At 37.4% G+C, this 16,834-nt stretch overlaps 1 protein-coding gene across 6 annotated transcripts in view; it reads right to left on the bottom strand.

The window, feature by feature from the left end:
- Positions 1-1,434: 1,434 nt before the first annotated feature.
- rnf157 (ring finger protein 157) overlaps positions 1,435-16,834 on the bottom strand; it is a 40,713-nt gene continuing 25,313 nt past the window's right edge. For 2 of the 6 annotated variants that reach the window (XM_087276551.1, XM_087276552.1), the window contains exons 14-20: positions 15,660-15,765; positions 15,396-15,577; positions 13,155-13,220; positions 13,020-13,068; positions 10,003-10,122; positions 7,530-7,564; positions 1,435-5,113 (exon numbers count right to left, since the gene is read on the bottom strand). In XM_087276551.1, the coding sequence (XP_087132677.1) occupies positions 7,530-7,564; positions 10,003-10,122; positions 13,020-13,068; positions 13,155-13,220; positions 15,396-15,577; positions 15,660-15,765 (558 nt within the window). In that variant the 3' untranslated portion in view covers positions 1,435-5,113. The remainder of the gene's footprint in view (positions 5,114-7,529; positions 7,565-10,002; positions 10,123-13,019; positions 13,069-13,154; positions 13,221-15,395; positions 15,578-15,659; positions 15,766-16,834) is intronic. The other 4 variants (XM_087276549.1, XM_087276550.1, XM_087276553.1 and 1 more) reach the window with 2 other exon arrangements.

Raw genomic sequence — 16,834 nt, 5'->3', positions numbered from 1 at the left:
AGGTAAACAAACAACGGCTTATCATAAGCATCTCATCGATGATTATTTACACAGTTGGCATTAAGAAGAACATATAAACGTGATCTGACTAACTTCTAGCAGCTAAATGTGTCTGGAAAAATATTCAAAGGCTTTTATTCTCATGAACCGCGCGGACGTAAACGCGTCTGAATGTTGTGATTGGCTAAAGCAGGCGTCTCACGTCAGCACGTTCTAGACGTGCACGCGCTTATTACGGGAATCTTCCTTCTGCATTCACACAGCGCAGCATTCCGGCAAATTGCCGGTAATGTTACAACTTCTCTTTCCGGAAAATAGCCAGAACGAATTTACCGGTATTTTCAAAAAGGACCTGTTCACACATACAACCTTTCCGGAAAATTGCCGGCAATTTTCCGGAAAGGTCTGTATGTGTGAAAGGGGCTAATCTTCTTTCACATTGTCATTATAGGGTATCGTTTGTAGAATTCTTAAGAAGATATTCTATTTAATCAACTATGGAATAAAGCTGTAACATATAAAAATGTGGAAATAGGGAAGAACTGTGAATACTTTCTAGATGCTGTGGGGAAAAGTAATTTATTTGTATTACTTTTGTGTCTTTATGTTCTATTAGAAAAACATGTTTAGACTAACATCAGATGAATCAATCTTTTTCTTTTGTATGATACCATATATTAACCAAGCAGACGTCTGTCTAATAAGAAGTCTAGACATGTCACAAGAAGCTGGATGCTTGTAGAAGTTGTAAAATATATTGAAAATGCACGTAACTGTTCAGTTCTGGTATGCAGAGATGGGTTGCAGAAAGAGGAAGTATGTTCGGGTACAACAGCCAAAGAACTGCAGAATGACTGATAAGTGATTTTACACCAAAACTCCACCTGTTAATATCAGTTGTGTATATTTGCTGGAGTCAGGGAAATGTAAGTTAGTTAGCGAACCTCCTGAATGTAATTCTTGCATTGCATTGGGGTAACGTAACCCAGAGCTCTGTCCTTGAATTTTTCATTTGTATTTAATTATTTACTACTATTTTTGACATTAAAGAAAACTCTCTCCTGACCTTTTTTATTGAACACGCATGGAATTGGCCTGGATATTCTAACAATGCACTGTATCCACTCTACCGTTTCTGTATGGAGTTTGCATGTTCTCCCCGTGTTGGCGTGGGTTTCCTTCAGGTAGTCCGGTTTCCCCCACAGTGCAAAGACATGCGGAATAAGTGAATTGGATTAACTAAATTGTCCGTAGTGTATGCATGTAAGAGTGTGAGGGCATCCACTGTGTAAAACATTTCCCGAATAGTTGGCGGTTTATTCTGCTGTGGCAACCCCTGACAAATAAAGAGACTAAGCCGAAGGAAAATGACTGAATGAATGAATGAACAGAAATAAAAAGAGACATCTTCTATTACAATTCTCCAAACAAATCTTATTTTTAAGAAAAAAGTTTATTGTGGTTTTGACATTTTGTAATCTTCATTCTACAAAAGTGAATTGATGCAACCCATTCCTCAAGTAGGTGTAGTTTCGAGTCACTCCTGCTGCAGACAGAGGAAGAATCACAAAAGCAATACAGATAACAAAACTGGAGAAAACCCTTGAATTGATCCATGCTCTGTGTATGTTACACCACAGCTGTCTCTCTCTGCAGGTAAAATGACATTCTGCTGTAAAACATTCAGTGCATGGCCATCTGTATTGCCTCCAGACAACAACGTGCTGTATTGCTTGTCTTGTGATTTGGTACCTGTTGCTTACAGGCTGTATAAGTTCAGTGTGGAAGGGCTTGACATATAGTGCAAATGTAAAAGTGGAGGACTTCTATTTTCTGACTGCAACTACCATGCGCTTACCACATGCACCGCATATCTGCTGTCGAGAGAAAATCTACTAGTGCATGTGTAATGTATACAATCTCATTTGGAGAAATGTCACACCGTTCATATACTACAGTAAACAACACGTCGAACAGACTATTACAACGCTAACAAGAGCTAAGCTAACATAAAAAAATACAAAATAAACATTTTCCACACAAAGGAAAAGCTTTGTTGGTTCTCAAAGTACAATAGACATTTTTAAAAGAGAGAAAATCACTATTTGATTGTACTGTGAATCCTTTTTTCTTTTCAGATCATCCAGACAAATGCTAATGAGTCATGAAAACGTGCTCAGATGGGAGCATTGAATAGTTCACCCAAAATATTTTACATTCTTTTCATTCATTTACCATCAAGTCGTTCCAAACATTTGACTTTTTTCTTCTGAGGAAGACCAAAAAATCATTTGAGAATAATCTTTATAGTCAGTTGGATACAGAGGCGGACTGGCCATAGGGAGCACCGGGACACTTTCCAGTGGCCTGATGGTCTGTCCTGCCACAGAGAATCTGGCCTGACACCCCCACCCACTAAACCCCCTCAAAAAAAAACACTTACTGATCGCTTCCCCTCACTCTTTATTTACTGATCACTCAAACCCCCATCCCCCCAGGAATAGTTCAGTAACAAAGATACTGGCAAAAATACTGTCCCAGTCCACCTCTGGTTGGATGGAAATTTACAGGGGCTTGTGCAAAATGAACTACATGTCCCACAAATTCAAGATTGGGGCAAAAAAAGTAATAGGTGCTTGTGGCAAAATATGCCACCATAATAGATTAAATTCCCCACAAATTCAAGAAATAGAGACAAAAATGTCACAATAATGTAATAAATGTCTAATATATTTCCGTTACAGTGAAAAAAGTAAACGCTTGAGGTAATAATGCATCCAAAATTAACTCAATTTCTCACAATCGGAGGCAAAAGTGCCAAAAAAGTGAACAAATTATGCACAAATTAAGATAATGGGAAACAAAATTTTCGGGGAAAAAATGTTTCCAAAATAAACTAAATGCTCCACAAATTCAAAGTGACACGTTAAGTGGGGCACATAGGGGGCAAATATTGCCCATAAATGTAAATGTTCACCTATGACCCTAATGGAGTCCAAAGTCATTTTAGAATAATAAGGAGATTTAGGGATGTCCAGATCCGATCACGTGATCAGAAATCAGAATCGATCGGAATCGGATGTTACCTCCTGATCAGGACTCGAATATATATATACAAATTCTCATTGTTTTTTCTCACATCTATAGTTATGCGGTGGCAAAGAGTTAGACCTCTTTCTTGACTTCACACAGACACAGCAACACGTGCGCATTGACATCACTTTGTTGCAGATACCCTATTAATTAAATGACGGTAAAATAGAACACGCAAGCAACTTGAAGCAAAAAGTTCAAGTACGTCTGCTTTTTTTCAATGACAACATTGCCACAGCAAACTGTGAGACATGTAAAACTTGGGATTGCCTGTTGGGTATTTTAAGATGAGGTGCTGTTTGTTTTTATATTAGATTTTATTTATATTTACTGTTGCACTAAATTGCAAAAGTGAAGAATTGATGTTATTTATTACTGTTCAAGATACCTCACAAAAGTGCTCTGTTTGTTAACAGAGTGATTGAATGTTAAAATGAGGTGAATTAAATGAAAAATTAGGAACATCCTGGATTTGGTTGTTCGCTCTATTCTTATTTATGTATTATAGAAGTATCGGATCAAGTTTAGGTATAAGTAGATACTCAAAATCAAATATCCCGGACTTGAGGGCAAAAAACCTGATCAGAACATCTCTAATGAGATTATTAATTTTAATGATTTTTGAGGTGAACTATCCTTTTAAGTAGTTTCAAAGAAAACCCAAAGATCAGAAATAGATTTTCTTTAAATAAAATATCCAATATTGTACCATTGGTGCAACAAAGAGCAAGTTTAGACACTATGATTCGGTTTGGCAGAACTGATGAGAAACTGACAGTTTGATTGTTTTGTTTTTTCAAGTTTGTGGCACATGTTTCAAAAATCTTTCCATCATTTTCTGTGTAACGACTGCTAATAAACACTTTCTGGACCTTATAGAAAAGTGCAACAATTTTTAAAAAGGAATACATAACAGAAAATCAGACCTGCCATATACGAGTCCAACAACGCATTTCTGAAGAGCTGCTTCAGCTTTACTTCAAGCCTTGGGTACGAACCGACTAACTATCAGATATAGGCATATGCAAGATTGTACCATAGACATATCTTTTGAACAACGCACGAAAAGCTTAACAGTAGCACATACCATCGACAGTAGCGATCTGAGGCACAACCACTGATGCGAATTTTCCCAGAAATCTCAATTTTCTATAAATGCTCGGTAGTAAGCAGTTCAGTAGCGTCTCCGTGGCCAGACGTGGTTAGGCAGCTCAGTAGCTTTGTGTCTTTGTAACATGCAGGGCTGTACGTGAAGCTCCAAATGAGCTGCAGCAAACTGACAAGGGCAGAACTGTGAGCAAATATGCGGTATTGCTCTTGTGTTTATAACCGACAATTCTGAAAATTCCTCCCTCTGTATTCTTTTGAAACACCTGTCTTAGGTACTGTGGGTATAAATCGAGGAGTACAAGTTGAAATAGTCATACAAATGCTCAGTGACGTTTCTGAGAAAAATACCAAGGGATGTTGAATCAGATCAGCAGGATTTGAGGATAAATTTAAAGGAGTTAAAAGTGCTTGCCGAACTGTCAGAACGCATTTTGCACAGGCTTGAAATGAAATGCTCTCCTTGAGAGAAGCAATGTTTGGATCAAATGCTGAAGTTTTAACGTGTCCTCATTTTGCAGGCTTTCATCAGGAGAGCTTGTTTGAGTCATCCCTTCATTTGCACACATGAGGGGGTGGAGCGTTGGCGTGAACACCAAAAGAGCACTAAAACATGACATCTAACACAATGGAGAAAGGAAACCACGCAATCAATCCTCTCTGTTTTGCTTTTAGGATGCGATCCATGAGTAAATTGGTGTGGGCACGATTTTGGGTTTGAAGAAAGAGAAACTCTTCGTATGATTGGGGAAGGTCTGAAGATTTCACACAACTAAGGGTCCATGATTAGATTTATTTTTGGGGTTTGCTGCCTCATTGGTGACCCCTTGCTCCTCCAGATTGATGTTGCTCGTGGACGCGTGGTGAGTCAAAGGATCCCGTCCATGCCGATAGACATCGAGGTATAACAGACCTAACAGAGAGGACAGAAGGAGAGTACACGTGAGAAAATATAAAGGACATAAAGAGAAATACATAGGGCGTGAAGGTAGGTGTCAAGGGTAAAATGATGGGGTTGTGGAAATGTGGTTTAAAATGATATTATATATAAGAAATTTAAACACACGCTATCTTCCACCAAATATAGAGCATTTCTTGGAGATCAGTTTAACTCTTTCCCTGCCATTGATGAGATATCTTGTCTAAGAGAAAACACTTAACCATCATTGACAAGTTTTTTATGCCAATACATGTTTAGGTACATTGTTATAAGGGAAGCTCTAGAGCAGGGATGTCAAACTCAATTCCTGGAGGGCCGCAGCCCTGCACAGTTTAGTTCCAACCCTAATTAAACACACCTGATCAAGTTAATTGAGTCCTTTAGGCTTGTTTGAAACCTACAGGTTAAGCTGCGGTCACACTGGGGTTTTCCTCCCATAGACTTCCATTCATTCGCACGCGAATGCGTCAGACCGGAAACGCAGGGTCATGCGTCAAGTTTCAAGAGTTCAAGCTTGGTGAACTCTGACCTACGAAATCGCATCACTTGACTGTGTGAGACCAATCGAGGATCAAAACATGAACGCTCTGGACAGAAATTTAAAACATGGAGCAATGGCTCACTTTTTTTAATGGCTGTTATTCTTGTTTAATCCCGCCCCTTTTCACAGTACCGTTCGACAAAATTTCACACACACAAACTCTAGTGTGACCGCAGCTTAATTGTGTTGGAGCGGGGTTGGAACTAAACTGTGCAGGGCTGCAGCCCTTCAGGAATTGAGTTTGATGTTCCTGCTCTGAAGCATGTCTTAAATTATTTACTGGACATCTGGGTCTCCTGAGAGCGAAATATAAATTTATGAGAGTAAGTGTAGATCAGATTACTTAAAATAAAGAGTTATGCAACTTGCATTTGGCAAATGTATACACACATGCATGCACACATACACAAACATACACTCACCGGCCACTTTATTAGGTACAACTGCTTATTAACAAAAATTGCTAATCAGCCAATCACATGGCAGCAACCCAATGCATTTAGGCATGTAGACATGGTCAAGTCGATCTGCTGCAGTTCAAACTGAGCATCAGAATGGGGAAATAAGGTGATTTGAGTGACTTTGAACTTAGCATAGTTGTTTGCGCGAGACGGGCTTGTCTGAGTATTTTAGAAACTGCTGATCCATGGGATTTTTTATGCACAACCATCTCTAGGGTTTACAGAGAATGGTCCAAAAAATAGAAAATATCCAGTGAGCGGCAGTTCTGAGGGCACAAATGCCTAGTTGATGGCATCAACAACATGAAAGCATGAATCCATCCTGCCTTGTATCAACAGTTCAGGCTGGTGGTGGTGATGTGGGGGATGTTTTCTTGGCACACTTTGAGCCCATTAGTACTTATTGAGAATCGTGTCAATGCCACAGCCTACTTGAGTATTGTTTCTGACCATGTCCATGCCTTTATAACCAAATCGTCTGATGGCTACTTCCAGCAGGATAACGCACCATGTCATAAAGTGCGAATCATCTCAGACTGGTTACTTGAACATGACAATGAGTTCACTGTACTCAAATGGCCTCCACAATCACCAGGTCTCAATCCAATAAGCACCTTTAGGTTGTGGTGGAGCAGGAGATTTGTTTCATATATGTGCAGCAGATAAATCTGCAGCAACTGCGTGATGCTATCATGTCAATATGGACCAAAATCTGCGAGGAATATTTCCAGTACCTTGTTGAATCTATGGTATAAAGGATTAAGGCAGTTCTGAAGTCAAAAGAGGGTCCAACCCGGTACTAGTAAGGTGTACCTATTAAAGTGACCAGTGAGTGTACATGTGTGTACAATACATATGTTGAACAGGGCACTTCTTTTTCTGTCTGCTTGTTTTTCCTTTCTTTTTTTTTTTTGTCGAAAATGTTTCATTGCATTAAATTGATGATAAAACATCCACACATTAAGATACAATGTTGTCGTTGTTTTGAAAGCAGAGGTTTGGTTCTTTATTTTAATGTACAATATGGTTATATATTCTTAGCGGAAAATATTTAGAGAGTAAAAATGATTAAAATGCTGGTGATGTCTGGCTTTTTAAAAATGCTGGCAAGGAAAGAGTTAATATGAGTATGTTGGTTGGCTAATATGTCAGTCATGCAAACTAAGCTATTTTTATCCATTGTTCTCCAAGAGTTTCATCAGCTAAAATGTCCTGCATTGAATATTCATCATGCAACTTAGAAGTAAATGGTTGAAAGGCTCTTTTAACCCAAAGAGGTCAAAAGGCAAATCTGTAAAGAATCCCACTGATGATAATAGTGAATGGCATAAAGGCAGAAACTTCTTTGTGAATCCATGACCGCATTGCCTTTTAACTTACTCCATACCTATTCCTCAATGTGAACAGGACACGAGTCCTCATCTGTCCATTCCACAGAAATCCAGGAAGATACAGAGAGAGAGAGAAAGAGAGAGAGAGAGAGAGGGAGAGAGAGAGAGAGAGAGAGAGAGAGAGAGAGAGAGAGAGAGAGAGAGAGAGATGGGAAATGATGGAAGGAAAAACAGAGACAGGAAAGAGAGAGAACAGCACATTTACAACACATCAACAGAATTAAACAGGCATCCACAGAAAATGAGAGTCGGATTGAGAGAGAGGAGAAGCTCGATGCTTATGAGAGAATAATGAGAGAGGATGGTGGTAGTCAGAGTCCTTTTGAAAAAAACAACAACAACTGCTTTCTTACTGGAAACCCTTATCTTTAATCAGGAGGGTGTTCAAATTTCAAGTGGCCATTCAAGTAAGGGGTTTTCTCCCTGTAAGTACAAGACTTGAATGGACACATGAATTAAAGTGACCACAAACACTATATGGACATGCATGCAAAGTTAATAAATATGAGTATCATTATATTATATTATATTATATTATATTATATTATATTATATTATATTATATTATATTATATTATATTATATTATATTATATTATATTATATTATATTATATTATATTATTATTACATTATATTATATCATAAACTTGGAATTTTGAAATTGGAATATTGATCGCAATTACCTTATTCTATTTTAAAAACAGAATCAGTTTAATGGGAAAATTTTTTAAAGAGCCTCTATTATGCATTAAAAAAGATAATATCTTGGCTTTGGGGGTGTCCAACAACAGTCTGAAATGCATTCAAGGTTAAAAAGCACTTTCATTGTCTTATAATATGCATTTGTTTTTACTAAATTATCATAATGACTCACGATGCTAATCTGTGCTGATTGGTCCGATGAACTAGTCTGTTGTGATTGGTAGACTGCGTTTAACGTGAGACAGAGAGAAATCCCCAGCATGGCTTATCAACAAGTAGCCAGAGTGCAGAGTATATGAGCCCAATGCAGGAGTTTAAAGCAATGGAGTTAAACACTAGTATATTGCTCTTTTTTTAGCCATAAGTAAAAACAGGGACACACATTCAGTATTAATCAAAAAGCGAAACTATTTTAAAAACTTGACCTTGAAAACTTGTACACTTGTGAAATGGAGGAAGAAACTGATCCATGAACTGCGCACTGTAAAGTTCCTGTCAAGCTCTGACAAAGTCCCATACATCAATAGTCTTTTCTGATCCTTTAACAAACGGCAGACGAGTCCCACATTGTATGCAGGTAGATTGCTGAAGCACTCATCAAGAATAATGACACAAACACAGCACAAGGCTGGGGCTATAATGCTGAGGTATTTTTGCAAAAATTAACTTCAAACACTCTTCTAAACCTCATTTTTGTGTAGGTAAAAAAACACTAACTTTCCGTCACACTTGTCTTCACAACATGATTCAAGCGGCGTCTGCTACAGTGTTTGTCTTCCTTTTTTTATATCTACAGTGTTTGTGGGCGGGGCCGGGGGTTTCAATTTTCCCCGGATATGCTTGCACAACAATTGGGCGAGGCTTGAGTTTCGTATCGATGTCACACCGACACTGCTAAAGAATCGTTACAGCAGTGATTCATTCGAAATATTATGAGTCGACCCTTTTATAGATGAATCAATAGTTTTAAACACAGTCCACTTTCAAATTTAAGCCTTAGCTATATATTTCACTTTACTTAGAGCATAATAGGGGCTCTTTAAACAACATTTAAAACGAATAACAACAGCAAATGTATAGTAATAATAAATCATGTTAAATAGACACATTTTATATAATTAAATAATTTAAACTAAATTAATATAATATAATAAATATTAAAATTGATAATATAAAAACAAACTCATCCAATATAAAGAACTTCAAACACATTTAAGTGAGGCTTATGTCCCCAAATTCTTATGGTGCAACTGTATCTTTTCAACTACATAGAACTCAAGATGAATAGAAATATGAAGAAGATTAGTAGCGTAAGACGCATATTTTAATATCACACATCTCATATGAAAAGCTTCATTTAGTTCTTCCAGAGAGAATGCTTTCTCTGAATGACATGATCCAAACCTTGAGGATTAACAGAAAATGCTGGCAAAAAAGGGGGGAGGGTGAGCATAAAAATGAAGGGATGAACGTAAAAACGAAAGGAGAAGACGCGAAGCTACTTTGAGCTGGCAGACACTGAACATGAACTTAGCCTTTAGTATGACCCAGAGAGATAGAAACAAGTCATACACGATATAAACTCACACATACACATAAACACACACAAAAGAAGAGGAGGTGGAAGAGGATAAAGGGGATTGCCGTTCTACCAATTGATGTTACACATAGGGGGGTCAAAGTAAGGACGTGCATGAAGCAGAGAAAGCCAATAGAGTTGCTGTTTTGGAAATCAAAAAGTCCATGTTCGAGAGGTTGCCACTCACCAGCGAATCGGCCGTCAGGAGGCTGCTCATTGTCCAGGCCTGTCATACAGTGGGTGTCAGACTGCCCCTGATTGTTATTGTCAAACTCTGGACAAGGCGCCTCGCTCCTCCTGCGCCCACCTGCAAGCGAGGTCAGAGGTCAAACAAGAGCAGCCGAGGCAGGGCAGGGCAGAGCAGCGAGTGAGGGGTGGGGGGTGGGAACGATGGGGCGCAGGATGCTGCTCGCTAGCCATTTGGAATGGCTGTGGTTGATGAATGCACAAGTACTTAATGTGAAAGCAGAGCGGATGCGATCGGCACGTGCACAAGAACATTCATTTTTTCACATTGGTAATAGCATACAATGCATTAAATAAAAACAAAAACTGCATATGCAAAAGGGGACTGGTTATAATAAAAAGCAAAACCTCAACTGCTTGTATTAAACTACTTAATTGCTCAAAATAATTGTTATAAAACTAAAATCAATAATGGAATATTTGTACAGTGGAGATCAAAATGATCATTGCTCTGCATGATAATTGCTGGATGATTGGATGTTGAGAGCAGGGAAGGGTTTTTTGTTTTTCTTTATTGTCTTTGTAAATTTTTGGGCAACTTGACGGAGTTAGTGACATTGTAAAGATAAAATATTCTAGAAATCACAGATTTAGAATGGTCAGCATTTTTTGCTATGGCTGAAAGCTTCATCTGGATCTGTGGTCTTCAACCCCCGGGCTGTGGACCGCCAGTCTGTGGATCAATTGGTATCGGCCCACACAAGGAATCATTAATTATTTCAGTTTTATTTATTATCTGAATCTGAACAATCTTTTATTTTGAAAAATCTTCATTTATTCATTTTTTTTACAGCTTAGTCCCTTTATTAATCAGAGGTTGCCACAGCGGAATGAACCACCAACTTATCCATCATACGTTTCAAGCAGCGAATGCCCATCCAGCTGCAACCCATCACTGGGAAACATCCATACACACACATTCATACACATACACTATGGACTATTTTGTTTACCCAATTCATTAGTACCGCATGTTTTTGGACTTGTGAGGGAAACTGGACCACCCAGAGGAAACCCACGTGAACACAGGGAGAACATGCAAACTCCATACAGAAATGCCAACTGACCCAGCCGAGGCTCGAACCAGCGACCTTCTTGTTGTGAGGCGATCGTGCTACCTACTGCGCCAATGTGCTGCATGAAAAATCTTTTATTTAAAAAACAAAAGAACTGTATCCTCTTGGTTACATCTTGGTCACCCAAATTTACGTCTTTGGAAAATTTCTTTGTGAAGGGGAAAAGGCCCAGTGAAGGACCTATGAACTGCCAAAGATTAGATCTGCAATGCATTTGTCAACAAATCAGGTGATCCAGCACATCTGTGTCTGTGTAAGAAGAAAATAAACTGCTGGAGATTGCAAATGATGGCAGCCGTTCACATATTGCGTCTGTTCTGCGCACAAGTTTGTTATTTCTAATGGTGGTGCATGGCTTGTGACCACATATTGAGTGATGCCCGTAAGCAATGCAACGAGCTTGCACCTTCCAGGCAAACCCAATTAAAGACGTCTTCAGATTTCCACGAGCGCACCGCAAGTCACCTGACAAGAACTGTCAGACCAGCTGCATATTTTGTATGGAATCTACAAGTTTCTGTAATGTTCTCCCCGTGTTTGCGTGAGTTTCCTCTGGGTTCTCCGATTTCCCTCCTAGTCCAAATACATGTGGTAAAGGTGAACTGAATAAGCTAAATTGGCTGTGGGGAAAACCGGAGCACCCAGAGGAAACCCACACGAGCACAAGGAGAACAGGCAAACTTCACACAGAAATGCCAACTTATCCAGCCGAGGCTCGAACCAGTGACCTTCTTGCTGTGAGGCAATTGTGCTACCCACTGCGCCACTGTGACGCCTGTCACTCTAAAATCTCTTAGCCAAAGTTCATCCTCACAGTGGTTTGGTATATTACCTTCCAGAACTGTTTTGTGCGGCTGCGCTCCCAAAGAGCTGTCTTGTTCTTCCGAAAGCTACTGTGCATTCATTGAGTTTCATCTTCTGAGGTGCAAAATTTTATAAAAAAGGCCCACAGTGGCTTCTTATACTGCTGCAAATTCTGTTTTGGATGGAATGGAAATAGTAATTTATTCTCAGATGTTGTTTTTTCAATGTTCCAGTTGTGCACATAAGTATAATTCACATCTTTGGATGGAATCTAGTGGAATCTGGAAATTTAGGCTGCCAGTTAATTAAGGGAATTACCACTAAGTCAAATTTTTTTGTTAAATTTCTGTTTCTTTCAAATATCTCAAAATAAGCTGTGACCTCTAATTTTGATCTCCACTTTACAAAACTGCATCTGCTAAAATTCAGAAGCCAAATGTGCTTGTATGTGGGCTGATTAAAGAAAACATGAAAACTGAACTACATTCGCCTCAAATGAGTCATGTGATAAATATATTTGTAGTGAACAGCCTCTTTGGCCCACCTGCAAACACAAGTTATTCATCAAGCAGGAGTGTAGGCAGGTTGAATGAAGTGCCACCTACATCGCAGAGGGTTTTTCTATTCCTTAGGCTAATGTTATATTGAATGTTCCTTTCCTCCACTAAATAAAAATAAAAAAGGTATTTGATCTCACGGTTTTAAATTTTTAACATGCAATTGCAAATTATAAAGTCGGAATTGTGTATAAACATAAGAAAATACCTTTTCTCCAAATAGGACTTTATAACTCACATTTGCAATGTCACAATTCTGAGAAAAACATCAGAATTGTCAGAAGAATCTTCTCAATTGCGAGTGTGTAATTGCCAATTATGACCATTTTCCTAGCAATTCTGACTTTAATTCTTATAATTACACATATTTCTTAATTACTAGCAAATGCATGTTCATATGAACCTCTGAAATATTCAGAATTGTGAGATGAATAGTTACATTTCCCTTTTTATTTTTTTATTCAGTGGTGAAAATTGGCTTCCATAAATAAACTACAGGCAATAGCTAAAGTTACAATTACCATGTTCTTTGGTGGGAGATGCGCAATCTTCCTCAGTCACATCATTTCCCTAAGGATGGAAATACAGAGCTAAATAAATGATCAATCTCAAACAAATCTATTGGTTTAAGATTTTCGACTGTTTCAATGTTTCACCTCTGAATCCTGTTCTTCAAGAATGGCAGCCACAAAGTTATGCGCTTTTCCATCATTAGGGATATCCTGCAGACATGTAAATATGGTCTCTGTAAGACATACAATGACTTGCACAAACAGCTTCTAAATTGTTCAATGTTTTTGCAATGGTGATAAATATAGCTCTAGCAAGTTTTTGGTAGCAATACACTGATTTTTGGCCAATTATTTACCATGATTTATTACCTTTTAATTTTTTTAAACAGTACAAAATTTCTAAGCAAAGCGAGCAAGTTCAGTTTATTTATTAGGTTAAGAATTTATTATTTAACATAAGACACCTCTATTTAAGGACATTTTATGAAGTATTGTAAATTTAAAAAATAAAATTAATCTTACAATATGCATATGAATCTAATTTAATTTAGTGAGCACAACAATTTTGTCTTTACTTAAGGATGTATTTTTTAATTATAATTTTAAGCCAGAACTGATGCTCAAATGACTGCAGATGGAGTTCAATAAAAAAGTTAAATCCTAACCCTTCTCTAGTATTTAAACTCAGGAAAATTATGAAAAATAATTAAATAAGAACTCTACAAACAAATGTAACTTTAATTTTTAAAAAAATTAAATAGAAGAAACGGTTCAATACGAAACAACTTTTTTTTTTAAATACATCAGTTTATTTTATCTAAAACCCACTGCAACATTTATGCTTTCAACTTTTCACTGCAAATTAATATCAAGCAAGCAAAACATGCACAAAGCGCCAAATCAGTATAGTATATCACATGCTCTTTCTTTTTAGTTCACTTGAAATACATTTGCTAAAGCTTGATTTGGTTTGTTTCATTCCTGGTATAAATTCCAGTCTTACATAATCTTTTTTTAATAACAGTACCATAATTTTTTTTATTTGTGAGTGAAATATAAACGTTCAAATAATAACTATATTAACTTGTTATCAAAACAAAAATATTTAGCAAAATTTGGCAAACTGGTACAAACAAATTACTTCCACAGCATTTTTTCCTACTATAGAAGTCAATGGTTACCAGTTTTCAAATTTCTTCAAAATATCTCCTTTTGTACTCAACAGAAGAAAAAAATGCAAAAAGGTTTGTAACCACTTTAAGGTTGAATAAATAGTTAATAAGTACATATTTTTGGGTTTAATCCTCTAAAACAACAACCAGGCATAGATGTTGCTTAGACTTTTATTTCAGTATTTTGATGTACTTCCAACTGAAACAGAATATTGAATAGGGGATGGGGATTTATTTTGAGTATTATTCTTTCATGGCAAACTAACGGTAAGAAGGGCATTGTTAAGGATATTGATATACAGTTTCTATGAAAACCCTCAAGCTTACGTCAACCAAAAGCCGCCACTTTAATGGCGGAAGAAAATGGTCAGACTTTCATTAAAAATAACCAAAAGAAACATTTTTAGAGTGGATTAACTAGCATGTTTCAAATTAAAAATTAAAAAATAAAGGTGTAATTTCAGTCTCTTTCAATGTAATTTAAGTTACATTCCATCTACATGCCAACTAATTCTCATTAGATTATAAGTAGACTGTTAGGTTGACATGTAGGAAGTTGACATGTTATTTCAAAGTTTCTTATAGTCAGTTAAATGTTGAAGAGCAGTCTCATCAGATATTATACAGACAGACTACTAATACTCAAATGAGAAGTAATTGGCATGTAGTTGCAGTGCAACTTTTAGTTAACAAAATGTGCAATACGGACCATCAAATCGTCTTACCAAAATAATTTCCCCTGAGAATCTTTAATCACATATCATAACCTTCCCTGCCCTCTTAAAATGACTTTTCTTCATATCTGATCACATGAAATGCCTTTCAGAAAGAGTTATCAGGGCATGTCTCACTTTGGCATGGCTTTTATCCATTCGTCAGTCTTTTTAAATGTAATTTTGTTAACCCCTTCAACACCCATCTTCCAACAGTCCATTCTTTCATGCATCTAAATCCAAATCATTGACAGGCCTACATTTATTTGTAATTTCAGGACCATTTCAAGTGGATGTACTTCACAATAGAAGAAAAAAAGGACAATTTTAACTTCTATTTCATGATGACTTCATGAAAAACAACGTGAGTTAGAAGAATAAACATTGTAAATTTAGATTTCTAGCGGACTGATGGATTATCATGTTGAAAAAACCATCAACTTCAGCAACAGCATCGGAAGTCGATGACGTGCTGCTTCCAGGGCTTCTAACTCTCTTACCTCACCCTCATGTTGTGAAGGTGCTCTGCTCTCGGCTGGGGTCTCAGCAGCCTCCTCCCCCTCGGCTCCAGCCATGTAGGATCCAGACATTGAGGACAGAGTGTCTGTGCTGATCTGAGAGTGCTGACTATGAGACGACGCCATGGACATCACTGACTGAGCCAGGCTGCTGCTGACTGGATCTGAACAGAACAAGCAGATGTAAACGATCGAGTTCTGGTGTGCATTTTAGTGAGCAAGGTTTAGTGGACTGAAACGCTGTACCCTCTGGGGAGGTGATCGTGGAGGAGAGAGGCGTCCCGTTACAGGACTGATCGATGGCCCCCGAGGATGACAAGGTGAGGTTGTCGCTTTCAGGAGTCACTCCAGACTGCAGGAGAATTTAGATGCGATGATGAGCAGAATGATGTTCACTATCACTAGTGAATAATGGTATTCGGCTATTTAAAACATGCTATATGTTTATGCAATTTTCCATGACAGCTGACAACTTGGTTCCAATATAGCAAATATATTTAGGTAAAAAAAATTAACAAACATTCTCATTCTGATCTGTACTTATTGAAATAAATTATAGAATAGAATAGAATAGAATAGAATAGAATAGAATAGAATAGAATAGAATAGAAAGCTGCTAAGAAATGTGTGATACATAGTGGTTTAAGATACTCAACCATGTTCCAGAAGGACCACCAACTCTGCACATTTTCCATGTCTTCTTAATGGTGCTGTATGTAAGTTTTTGACTCTTCTTAAGCATAAAAATACCATAATATGTTTACAGATAATTAAGAAACAAGCTAAGTGAACATTCTTGTTTATCTGAAAAACAATGCTCAAGTCAGTAATTCTGCTTTGAAGATGTCTGTTACGTGAACGGTTGTCTTTGTTTTGGTTCTTTTAACCCGCCCACTGCCACTTTAGCCAATTATCATTCAGCATAAGGGTTGCCTTTTTGGAAAACAACTTATTTCCTTCATTCATTCATTCATTCATTCATTCAGAAAGCATGCACCCATGACTGAAACGAAACCTCCGGTGCACATTAGCAGACTCTGAAATAAGAGGCACATTCAGAATTTCACATGAGGTTATTAATTAGCAAATAATAAAAATATTAAGAACATAAACATTAGTTGACAGGTTACATTTTAACCCCGTGTCCTAACAACACGCTACTTAATGAGATTTGCAGTGATAAGCAATTTGGCTGTGGGCACCAGACAAAACACGACAAAAGGTTAAATACAGCCATTCAGAGGCACAGAATATGCACAAAATGGTAAGGTTTCTAATCTAATTAATACATAAGAAACCTCTTCAACATTATTAAATGTACATGCTTAATCATTGATATGTGTTGATTTGCATTATTTCACAGTTAAAGTTCAATTTCAAAGGTTTATTTTATTTTCAAGGTCTAAGGTAAACTATCTGCT

This window comes from Danio rerio, chromosome 12 (assembly GCF_052040795.2).
Source record: "Danio rerio strain M-AB ecotype USA chromosome 12, GRCz13ab, whole genome shotgun sequence".
NCBI lineage: Eukaryota > Metazoa > Chordata > Actinopteri > Cypriniformes > Danionidae > Danio > Danio rerio.
This window is presented reverse-complemented; position numbering and strand designations above follow the sequence as displayed.